The sequence below is a fragment of the Ixodes scapularis genome, unplaced genomic scaffold, assembly GCF_016920785.2.
Source record: "Ixodes scapularis isolate PalLabHiFi unplaced genomic scaffold, ASM1692078v2 PGA_scaffold2__306_contigs__length_199485367, whole genome shotgun sequence".
NCBI classification, from domain to species: domain Eukaryota; kingdom Metazoa; phylum Arthropoda; class Arachnida; order Ixodida; family Ixodidae; genus Ixodes; species Ixodes scapularis.
The window spans coordinates 60,984,918-60,997,285 of record NW_024609857.1 but is presented as its reverse complement, the minus strand read 5'-3'; the positions used below and the strand labels follow the sequence as shown (position 1 = coordinate 60,997,285).

At 48.5% G+C, this 12,368-nt stretch overlaps 1 protein-coding gene across 1 annotated transcript in view; it reads right to left on the bottom strand.

Moving 5' to 3' along the window:
• The window catches only part of LOC8040359 (activated CDC42 kinase 1), a 19,426-nt gene extending 9,090 nt beyond the window's left edge, over positions 1–10,336 (bottom strand). The window contains exons 1-2 of the mRNA XM_029972062.4: positions 9,163–10,336; positions 601–927 (exon numbers count right to left, since the gene is read on the bottom strand). Of these exons, the coding sequence (XP_029827922.3) occupies positions 601–927; positions 9,163–10,065 (1,230 nt within the window). The 5' untranslated portion in view covers positions 10,066–10,336. The remainder of the gene's footprint in view (positions 1–600; positions 928–9,162) is intronic.
• Positions 10,337–12,368: the final 2,032 nt, after the last annotated feature.

The following is a 12,368-nucleotide window of genomic DNA, read 5'->3' as shown; positions in this document are numbered from 1 at the left end:
AGAGCAGCGCTTTTTTTCTATGGTGCCCAGGGCGACCGCCCCGGTCGCCCACCTCTAGGGCCGGCCCCGATTACTAATTAGTCGTACGATGTTTAAACGGCATGAGTTTAGGTAGTCTGCCAGGATAGGGCAACACCGTCACCCAATATAGACGAGAAATCAAGCCAGTGAGGTCCCACTACTAGACAGGGGTCTTCAATGTGCGTCACGCAGTAGTGATACACCACCGCACGCCGGTACAACACTTCTCCAGAATGAAACGCGCAGGGGTAGGAACAAAACTCAAGATTCCCAGGTGCTGCAGCGCGAGCTTTCGGTCCGAATCTTCAAACTGCAGCACGTCAACAATCCTGGCCCCCAATTTCCCTCCCCCCGACTATAGTTCCCCACAGAATCCAAATGGCAGGACGTGTCTTTCGAACGCCGGACGTCCAGCACGCGCTCCATGCCTTCCGCGATGCTTTGGATGTACCTGCGCGCTCTAGGTGTGCGAGACGCCATCGAAGGCGTCTTGCACACCTAGAGAAGACAACCAAGGCTTTTCCCCACCACCCTGTCAGTGTCTACACAAAGAAAAAGAAAGAGAGGAGAGAGCCTTGCCTGGCAGCGCTGCAGTACCCTGAGGGTGGGCGGCCGTGCCTCGGCCAGGAAGTCCTTGAGGGCGAGGAAGGTGGGCCGGTCCGAGGGGGCGTACGCCCAGCAGTGGAGCATCAGCTGGTAGATGTCGGGCGGGCAGGCCTCGGGGGCCGGCAGCCGCTCCCCGAGCTGGTCGATCTTCTGCAGGATCTGGGCCCCGTTGAGCCCCACCCAGGGCTCCTGGCCAAAGCTGAACATCTCCCACAGGGTCACTCCAAACATCCACGTGTCGCTGGCATGTGAGAAGTGCCGCGACTTGAGGCTCTCAGGGGCGCACCACGGGAAGGGCACCTGTGTGAGGGACGAGCGGAGGCTCAGAGAGGGGTGCGGGCCTGGTCGCGCTGAGCCCTCAAAGAGACACTCAACTCCCCCAAAAAAATTCTCTTTTTCATTAAGTGCCTGGATAGGACGTATATGACACATAATAAACTTCACACCCCCTCCCCCTCACCACTAACCCCCAATAAAAATATGAAGAATATTAGTGCAATATTTACGATGTTACACTCCCCATTTTGAGCTAGGTACAATTCCAAAACATGCTCTTATTTTGGGACATTCACCCAAAATAGAAGCATGCTTCGATTCGGTATCGCTCAAATGACTCGCGCGACGTGAATGTCGCACTTTCTGGACAAAACGGCGGCTTGGGCAAGTTGGTTATCCATGTCTCAAAATAACAGCGCAAGTAGGGAATCCACACCAACACACGTAGGCCACAAAAACAAACACACTTAAAGGAGCGGTGCAACGATTTTAACGTTGAAAGAATTGGCATCGTCTGCTTTTGATATTGTTCACCTTATCACAAATGACAGAAAACACACCTTCTTTCATCGAAATGTTGTGATTCCACCGCGTAATAGCGAGGCAAATCTTAGAATATTCCCCGACCTGCAGCCGTGAGCGGCGCCATGAGAAACACGCAGTGCGACGTCAATGGGGAATCTTGTAGAAAAATAGCAAGCTGTGCGAATACCTGCTCGATAAAAAATAACTTCTATAAATCTTGTCGTTCCAACATATATATAAATGCGTCAAAAACCTGGTATCATCGAAAAAACCTTTATCATACGGAGTTTTAGTGGCGCCATCTATCCTAGGTCCACAAAACCATCAGCTCTTTCTGATACCGCAAACAGCCACCAGAAGCCAAAGGGGGAGGGGGACAGGGCCGGACGGGTATGGCCGGACCCGGATGAGACTTTCCTCCTTTCACCATATTGTTCGCGCGGCGCCTGCCAGCACGTGGTCACACGGTCGCGAGCGGATGAGTTCTCGCTGCTCACTGATGGCTCTAAAGAGATAACTTTTCCGGAACCCCGTGCCTACCCCATCAATGTCACTGCGCACGTGACCCGGAAGACGACGTACGAGTTGAGGGGCGGCAAAAACCTGGATATTTCTCATTTTTTTTAAATAAAAACTAGGGTATCCAGGCAAAATCTGTTTTCTGTAGTTCACTTCAGAAGCGTCAGGCAACAACTTCCACAATACTTTAAGTAAAGCCCTGAAATTGTTGCATAGCTCCTTTAAGGACATATTCACAGCAGACAAGACACTCGCACAGCACTGACTCACAACTCAATCTCTATTTTTGCACTTCTCAGGGGTAGAACTCATGAAATGTACTTGGGAGAAGCCACGGGAGCAGCTGAAACAGCTGTTTCGGCGCAGGTTGGGAGCAGCTAAAACTACATTCTGGAGCAGTCTAGGAGCAGCTCAGATCAGATTTTATTGCACTTCAGCTTGTGTTGTAGACAAGCATGGGAGCTATTTCAATTGTGCTTAGCAGCACAGATGAGCATGAGTGGTTCAGAACCTAGGTACAGATGGGATAACAGTGTAACAGATGCGAAAACTTGGCCTTAGTGAGAACCAAAAAGCAAGGACCATATGCTCCTGAAGATAGTATCCTTGATATTTCCTGACTGGCTTTCAGCTGCTCAAAATGCAAACCAGCACTGCTTATAGCACAACACCAACGTGCTCGACATAGTAATTATATGTGCGAACCACGTGACGTGTGTAAGCAAGATACGTGCAGTTGTGCAAAGGAACAGGGCAACAAATTTTGAGTTTATCCTATTCTACAACTCAATATCAAAGCAGCAGACTATGATTAACGGAGTTGTCGTATGCGAAGCGGAGCAAGATTAAAGTGCGCCGAGCAGATACACCTCTCGGGTGACAGCTGCTGGCCGGCAAGGTTTCGGATCGGACCGCGTTTCAGTTCAATCAAATCACGATTTATCTTGCAGGAAAGTGGTTCCAACTTGTAACGATGAAGCACTAAAAGGAATGTTTTGCTAATGTGTTTTTAACTGGTTGACATCTGGAACCCGGGCCGCAGAGCCTCAAGCAATCTGACGCTTAACGACTCGACCTCACCTTGGCCGACTTGCTGAACCGCTTACGGTTGAAGAATAAGAATTCAGTCGCAGGTGATGCAGCGCTTGGAATCCGACTCCCGACTTTTTGCGCGCTTCCGACTCGGGGTACAGGGAAAATAAACGGAACGAAAAATTGAAAGGCCGACCAAGCTAAACACGTTTATTGTTGCCAATCGAGTCGATAAAAACCGAAACCAAGACAAAATAGAATTTATTTGGCGCACATTGTGCGATTTCGTGCACAATGGCGCGAGGTATTGGCTGTGGCGCAGTTTCCGCAAAATGGCGCAGGATGGCGCAGACAAATGCATCTGGCGCAAAATGGCGCAAATGGCGCAGCCGTTCCACCCCTGACTTCTTTTTCTTTTACGCCTTTTCGATACATTCGTGAAAACTGACTTCTTTTTCTTCTACATCCCATTAAATGATACTCATGTGAGCTAATAAGATAAGCTAATTCTTTCTTGATAAAGTGAGCGATGGAGTGCTTACACATTGATAAACTGAGCGATGGAGTGCTTACACTTGATAAAGTGAGCAATGGAGGCCACAAAAACATGTTTGTTTTTGTGGCCTACACGTGTTTGTGTGGATTCCCTACTTGCGCTGCTATATTTAAGTTGCACTTTCTCTTGAAGGGGGGGAGGGCGGTTGTTTCAGACGGGGCACCTTTTTCAGCAATTTTGGGGATGCTGGCAGGTTGTTCCCTAGCTTTCCCTAGATCGACACAAATTGCTGAGATTGGGTCCCGCTTGAAACAAGCGAGCAACTCGGGGCAACTCAAACATGTTTGAAGCGGCAGCAGGCCAATCAGGGACACAATATTTTGGGGGAGCAGGCAGGTGAAGAGAGGCAAAAAGGCAGCGAAGATGTTCTCTACCCAAATATGGGAGGGGGTGCCAGACAATGCCAACTGGAAGTGCTCCTTGTTTCTGTTGAACCTTATGTGAGATCAAAACTGCCGTGTGGTCCTTGAGTCTGTGTGAGAAAGTGGCGGGGGTGTTCTGGGGAGTGGGGGTGGGGGGGTCCTTTGTTGGTGTCGTGCCGAGGGCCACAGGCGGTCCACAGGCTGTGGGTTATTGACCCCTGTCACAGACCATGAGACAAAAGGCTAGGGGTACACCTAAGCAATCCTTACAAGTTGTGAATGTGAAAGCATGCATGCCGCCCTTCCGCTCCCATATTTCGTCTCCGACTTACTTGCGTCGAAAGTCAAGCACGTGCGCTAGCTCTCCTTGGCACGCTGACCTTGGGCGTGGAGTGGTGGAGCTGCTGCCTCGCGGACACACAGCGCCATTGGGTGGAGGTCGTTAAAACTGACGCGCAGCGGTCAATGGGAGCCTCGTTTATTGAAACTATGATGAGTGCCAGCGAATGGGACCGAAGCCAAAACCCATCAGCTTCATTCCGCTCCTTTGGGATCGGGGAAACTAGGTGCTGTTTGGCCAGGCTTTTCACATGGTTTCAAAGCTGGGAGCCGGCTTCACTTGGAGAAATGAGTTTAGGTGCCGTTTGGCGCGGCTTCAAAGCTGATGATGTCAGCTCGCTCCTTGAGACAGTTAATGCTTTCGCATTAATAACTTTTTTGGGGTTGGCTGATTGATGGTTGGCTAAGATAGTCCCTTCATTTTCTGTTATGGGGCACATGTGCAAAGTAGTATAAAGATAGTCGACCAAGCCTCCTTTGAAAAGAAAACATCAGTTGCTAATTCAGATCCAGATTTATGAATATTAAATATTTTTGGGATAAATTCAAATGACAAGAATATTCACCACCAGGTGTCTATCAATTATTCTTGGGTGCCATCAGGTGTCAACAATATTTCCGAGGTAACTGATCTTTGATACCAATTTTAATAGAGAAATCGGCCATGCATGAGTGTAATGTTGTTGTTTCTAGAGCGCAGCTCGTAGGCGCCCATTTCTGGGTTGAGCGGCGTCGGCGCCGCCGTCGCTGTCAGCGTAACTGAGTGCATTGCATGGCAGGACGTTTCCCTGCTAAAGTTAGCGGGAAATTTCCCCGTTAAATTAAGCAGGAAAATTTTTCTGTAGTTAGTGGAAAAATTTCCCCGCTGGGAAAATTGATGTCACGTGCCCTCAACACCAACTCAGTTTCCCCGCTAAATTTAGTGGGGAAAATGATGTCACGAATTCGCGTCATGTCACCCATGAACAAATTCAGCGGCAGGAGAAGGGGAGGATGAGGAGGGTAGGAGAAGGAGGAGAGAAGGAGGAGAGGCACACCCTCCCCTGCGTACCCTGCCCTCATCCTCCTCAAGAGCTGCACTCTATTTTCGCATTACAAAGATTTCTAAATGCCTTTTTTCTTTTTTTTTAGTATGATCAGAGCCCATAGATTGATTAGTAAGAATAAAAAGCGCAAACACCAATTTTTTTCTTACTAATGCATAGCCAACTAGCCCAACAGTTAATTTTGATCCCATAGATTGAGTTATGACCATAAATAGACTATCGCAGGAAGTGGTTTAACGCCCCCTTAAGAGACCAGCACTCACAGAACACATCGGAACCAAAAGGATACACAGAGTCGTTTTCACTGAAGTGTTTACTACACACGCAAGAGGTTCTCAAATTTCGCTTTCCTGTTTTCAATTTGATAAGACATTCTTTTCTCAGTTCTCTTTTATCTGAATCATAATTAAGAAAACACACTCTATTCACCGTGCCAGATGTTGTAGTGGGGTAAAGTGCTGGATATTCTACCTTCATCATCCAACTTTTTGTACTGGGGTAGAGAAAAGCACCCCACCATCCCAGCACTTCAACACCTCAGCGCCAGAAGTGTTAGTTAGCATGACTACGCGTGCCATGGTTTCAAGCTTTGGTAAAATGTCCTACTACAAATATCACTTCACCAAATAAACACAACGTGGGAAACAGGCTTTGTTGTGCTTTACTCAAACTGTGCATTAAGCGAGCTTACGAGCTGAGGGATCCAAAATCTGCGGGGTCTGTCCCAGTCTGTCCTAACCGTGACGTCAGGGACGATGATGATGATAGCTAGAGAAGCGCTTCTTGTGGTTCACGCACGCCGCCAATAGCAGGGCCTCAGCGATTATATTCCTAGTATTAATAAAAAATAAAGTCAAATAATGTTTTGGTGCAATGTTGGCTCCAATTTATCACCCTTCGGCAAAATGTAGCAGGAGGTAGCACCGCTAACAGCCATGATAGAATGATGCATGCAGTTGTTTCACATGCCTCAAAAGGTGCTGTGAGGATGTGAAAAGAGAAGAAAAGAAGAGGTGCAATTTATAAAAAACACTAAAGCATACTGTCACTGTTGAAGGCTTCCTTGAGAAGTATCTTAAGTTGCCTTGCCAGACGGAACGTTCTGACTTTCGTGCCGTTGAATGGCAGGTTCACTGCCAAAGCATTTTATGACCATTTTATCCATACTGCACCTTGGCAACCAAGGTCTGCTTGTCTAACATTCATTCGCATGGGATGAAGATTATCTGCAAGGAACACCAAAAATAGATATTGGGGAGGAGGAGCGACCGTGACGCCCCAAGCGGTTAACTTTAGAACTACACGGATAGGGACAACAAATACAATGATTCAGCGCTCGGCCGACATAACCGAACGCAACGTCAGCGTTCAGCTGGAGTTTGTGTTCCCCGGTGAGGGGGAGGAGGGGCTCTTTTGTTTCCACTCTGGCCTGCATGAACAATGCAGCATGCGCGGTCCCAGCTCCGCACAAAAGCCGAGGTGGGTCAAGCTCGCATTCTCTGAAGATAGATCCGGCACTTCGCGTCGCTTCGTCGATCGTTAGTATTTTTTACATTAAACTGTGCCCCGCGCTCTATTGTAGAAGATGACATAGACATGCCCATAAGGCCTGTTGGCATGTGCGCAGGCCTTGTGTTGAGTAAACACCGAGGGTGGGGAAAACAAAGGGGTCAGAGCGCCCCCTATAGTTCGATCTCCTACCCAATACTGTAGAACCCTTAATGTTAGCGAGCCATTAATTTTTGCAAAATTTAAGGGCTCGCGAAAATTTCAATGCTTAAGAGTTTCAATGCAGGTGTCTGGAATTCACAGAATTTAATGGTCGCGATTATGTCCTCTGTGACCGAATCACAAAAAATAAGGGCCGCGAAAATAAAGGGTTCTATAGTAGCTTCCATTTCTTTAATGCTGACTGCCACACTTCCCCACCAGCCTTTTTTTCTGCAATGGTGACAATGTCTGACAAACGTAATCTTTCCGTCTATTGCACATTATAATGTTTCCGAAGTGAAAAACAAATCCTCCATGATGGCCCCAGCCATTTTTTTTGTCCGATTGAAAGACTGCAATTTGGCTTTTCCCCATTTATACACTGCGCTCATATCGTTCAGATATTTAGGTGGCACCCCCTTACAACTTCCATCTGCGACACAACGACCGGGATTTGCCAGACTGTGACATCGCAAGTTCTGATCCAAGCTACTTGTCATCAGTTGCGATGACAAGTTTGATGGTTTGCGTAAAAACACGGTTAAAATTAGGAGCCATCACATTCTTCACCCAACACCGTTGGAGTCTAACAGTGGTTATACGCCTATCTATTGGCCAATCGTAGAAAGCCGACCACAGCGACGCTTTTAGTCGCACACATCGCTAATAGTCACTGACAAGGCGGGAATGGCAGGGCTCAGCTGTCCCACCTTTAGTTCGAGTGCTTGCACGCAGCAAGACAATGTGGAAAGCATGGAGCATGTGCTGGGGGCTGGGCATTCAAAGAATATGCCCTGCCACTCTCATTCTATAAGAGACTATAGAAAAAATTCTTTTAGTGGGCTGTTGTCATATTATGACATCCATCTCTTTCTACACCTCTGTTTCTTTTCTATGTCCCTAGCAGGTGTTTCACCTCCTAACAAAGAAGCAACTGAACACAGCAGGGAGCTTAACAGTAACAATAAAGAAAGAAAGAAAGAAAAAAAAAAAGAGTGTATCGGTTTTCTTGTTATATAGACAAGTTCAGGCTCAAAGATGAAATGAAGCCGACATATGTCATTTTAAAAAAAATTTTAAAGGGATTTCAAAGAGGTTTTGATAAGATCTCAACCTGCTCTAACACACTGTCTCCAGAAAAAAAAACAAGAAAGTATGAAAACTGTACTGTGAAATGTTATTGTAAACATGTATGGCAGAAATTGCTGCCAAGAAAAATGTAAGGTGTACTGCAGAAGGTACAGTCAAATGTCAGCAGGATGACATATCATAAGCAGGATGATGCAATGTCATATTCCTTTTCTCTGGTTACATCATGACAGCTCAGTTTGTTTGTAATGGTGGTGACCCACTTTAGTGACGAACTCTCACTTCATTCTCAATGTTAGCAGTGCCTTAGTGTTATTAAACATTAGAAGTACAAACAGCAAGGAAAAGAAGGGGGGATAGGTCAGAAACAAATTCAAAACGAATTAGTCGTTAGTTGTTTATACAGCAGGAGTTTAGTCTGTCAGAACATGGCAGCATAGTTACCTAATGTAGATAAGCAATATGACTACTGCAGTAAGACTGCTAGCCTGGAGTCCTTCACGTGCACCACGCAGTAGTGATACATGACCGAAGCCGGTATGATGCTCATCCAGATCAAAACAGGCGGGGGTGGGGATTGAGCCCAGGATCCCCGAGTTCTGCATCGCGAGCTTTCGCTCCACGTGCTCTGCGCTGGTGTGCGCTAGCCCACTTGGCTACCAATCCCCCAGGACAGGACAGAGCGCCTACTCCAACTGGGTGTTTAATCCATTCACCAAGGAAGACAAAAAACAAATAAAGAAGTCCCATCTTCTTTTCCTTGCTGTTTGCGCTTTTGATTTTTAATAATGTATAGCCAACTAGCCCATCATTAATTTTGAGCCACAGTGTTAGGCTGATGGGATATGAGAAGTTGGAGAAATAAACCAAGCAGGAATGGGACCTTAGAGAAGATAAAATGGAGGAAGCCATGACTGGCACAAGATGTCACATAATTTGGTGTACTCATGTCCCCATTTGTTCTGACATGCACTTCTGTCGACAAGGTCCACAGGGTCGACAAGCTCTACAGCAAACGAGCTCTACAGGAAGAATTCTGTCAATGGCCAAGGACACGATCAATACTGCCCTTGCAAGTTACCTTCTTCTGCTCCGTCATGACGTAGCAGTCCTCATGGCTGGGCAGGGCCCTCATGAGGCCGAAGTCTCCGATCTTTACCGTGTCGGCGCTGGCCAGCAGCACGTTCCTCGCGGCCAGGTCCCGGTGGATGAAGTGCCGCGACTCCAGAAAGGCCATGCCGTTGGCGATCTGCACGGCGTACTCGACGAGGCGCGAGACCGGCACGTGCCGACACTGCTTGCGCAGGAAGTCCCGCAGGGAGCCCAGCGACGCCAGCTCGGTGACCATCATCAGCGGCGAGGAGAGCACCACGCCGTAAAGCTGCACCAGGTTCGTGTGGTGGAGCTGGTGCATGGCGTTCACCTCCTTCATGAAGTCGTCGAAGGCGCCCGGCTGCGACAGCGCGTCCTCCTTGAGGATCTTGACGGCCACGGGCACCACCCTGCCGTCGGGGGTGTCCCACTCGCCCTTGACCACGACGCCGAACGAGCCGTCGCCGAGCTTGCTGGCCAGCGTCACATCCTTCTCGCTGATGAGACAGGTGAGCGCGGCGGTGCCCGGAGTCAGGCCGTTGCTACCGACGGCGGTCGGTGACAGGTGCGAGGTCGGGGTGCCCCCGCCCTTCGCGGCGGACTTTGCGCCCACGGGCAGGAACTTGTTGAGAAGGTTCTTCTTCCACTGCGACGCCCTGTGCTTTTTGACTGTGTCCAGGAGCCGTCGCGCGGCGGGCTTGCCCATCCCGATCTTCTCCAGGTCCTCGGGCTGGACAAAGTCGAAGTGTCGCGGACGCGTCACTTGGAGATCGTCGCGGACCTTCATGAAGAACTGCTCTAGCTGCACCTCGCGCAGGATCTCGTAGAGCCACTCGACCCCCTGGTCGTCGTCGGAGTCGCACCGACTTGTCGATTTCCTCAGAGAGCTCATGATAGTAATGGGGGGACGCGTCTACCTGTGTAGCGTCACGGACAGTCTTCCCCCGAACGGCCCTTGCAAGTTCCGTAATCGTCGCATGGCGGATAGTTATCACCTTTCTTGTCTCGACGAGGAAGCGGATATCTTTTCTGAACAACGCCTCTCCATCGAGCTAGGATCTTTAGCTTATGAAATGACAGATATAGCGGACATCGCGCCGCGATACATTCCGATAACAACGACGGAGCGACATCGCGACATGGCGACATAAGCACATAAGCAACGGAACCGACGGAACTGACGAAACCAACGAAACCCAGAACTGACGAAACGGGTGGATAAATAAATAATAATGGCCATATCCTTCGTAATGGGCGGTAGTTTCCGCCACCTAGGTAAAGTCTGAAAAGGCAAACAAATGATGCCTTCCGTCCCTCTTTCTAGTATTCACCCTGCGGCCATAGCTGTGTGCGCGACTGCTGAGCGCGTGCTGATGGCTAGCTTCCAGGGTTCTTTTGCAACGTGCATTCTACACCGTCGTTCTGAGCATGCGCTCTAGACAGCACCCACAAATATTTGCGTCCAGTGGATACTCCTCCATTAGCGTCATAGCAGAGAGGGTAAAAAGAAAAAAAAAAAAAAAGCCCTCCCCCTCTCGCCCGCACGTCGTCTGCTCCGCCGAGTGGGCAGTACCTAGCATCCGGCTGGCGTACAAACTGTTTAAAATCGCGTCATTCTGGGAATTTCAAGCGCAGATACGCAGATTTTGGTATGCCAGTTATCGTGTATTACTATGCTAGATAAAAAAGACTAACAGAGTTCAATTGCGCTGTTATCTGCATGCAAAAAAAAAAAAAAAAAAATAGGGAAAACTGTGTCAGACTGGCCGGTCCCTCCGGCGAAAAGTGAATCCGGTGGCTGTTTGCAGCAGCTGCGCATGGACGCCGCCATAACTGACCTTCAGTTTTTGTTTCCTCTTATTCCGTTTATTTCACTTCATCTTTACCATAGCAGGCCAGGTTATTGCCACATTAGATTCAACTGTGCCCTTTTCTAAAGCATCGGCCTTTGTAGAGGATCGTCGAGTACCGTTTCAGTTGCTCGGCATCTCGGTAAGACAAGAGAAGGTCAGCAATGGCGGCTGTAATTTGGCGCGTGTGTAAAGCGTCTATACAAAGTTCGTACTGGTGTAGGCCTTTAGCGACCATCAGAGCCGTGTATTGAGACTCTGGCGACCATGAGTGGATGTCTGAAATAATAAATAAAAACGTGCTCTCCTGCTGCAACACACGCAGTAGTTGAGGGTAGTACTGCCGGCTGACTTAAGTGCTGTTTAAGTAACGGAAAAAAGATATGTCAGTTGATCATTTACGGAAGTAGAACAACAGAGAGTTCTAGGCTGATTTTGGAGTAGCCATAACTGCTCTAAGAACGCGAACCACTTCACAACGGCAGCCACGAGCGAGAGTTCGATGTTCCGTACAGCCCGCCGATACAGCCCAAAGATGGAGAATGGCAACCTCCCGTTTGGTCGTCTGTTAGCGGCGTTAAAGCGGAGTCGGGCGCGTGCACTGATCTCTATGTCTATTTGCTGGATCGCGTTTGACCAGCTCCTAGGGGTGTCGCGAACCGGCCGCGGTTCGAGTTCGACCAGGTTCGACTTTTTCGACCTTTTAGTGGAAAGTTCGTCGAACCTTGTATTGAGGTTCGACTCGTGTGCGCATGCGCGACAGGCTGGCCAGTTGGCTTCGGACTGGATGGTAATGGCTAAGAGATAAATTAAGTGCAGCGCTGATCGGCTATTTCAGTCAATACAGTACTAAAATTTAAGTTATTAACTTCTTCAGTAAATAGAATTAGTTTCTTTTAATTGCAGTTGTTCACACAATAAAATAACCCTTTGCATAAAAAAAGAAATTCTCCAAACCTAGACATGCTTGTATCAAGGTCTGGCCACACTGTCCACAAAGTCGAACCGGTCGAATTTGGTGAAAAGTTCGAAGGTTCGTCGAATCGGTTCGACCCAGTCGAACCCCGAAAGTTCGACCAAACAATCTGGTTCGACAAAAGTTCGCGACACCCCTACCAGTACCAGCTCCTCTTACCAAGGAGGTTAGAAGTACAGGCTTGGGCGCGCTCCGTCCGGTAGGTTTTATCAGGTTGAAGTCTAGACTGTGGTGTATTCTAGTACCCCACAGCAAGACGAAGTCTAGCTACGGTCACGTGATGTGGTCACGTTGGCATGGTAAGTGAGGAGAGTAAGGAGAAAAATGAGAAAGAGGCGAGGCGTCAAGGGAGCATGGCTTGTGGAGGCT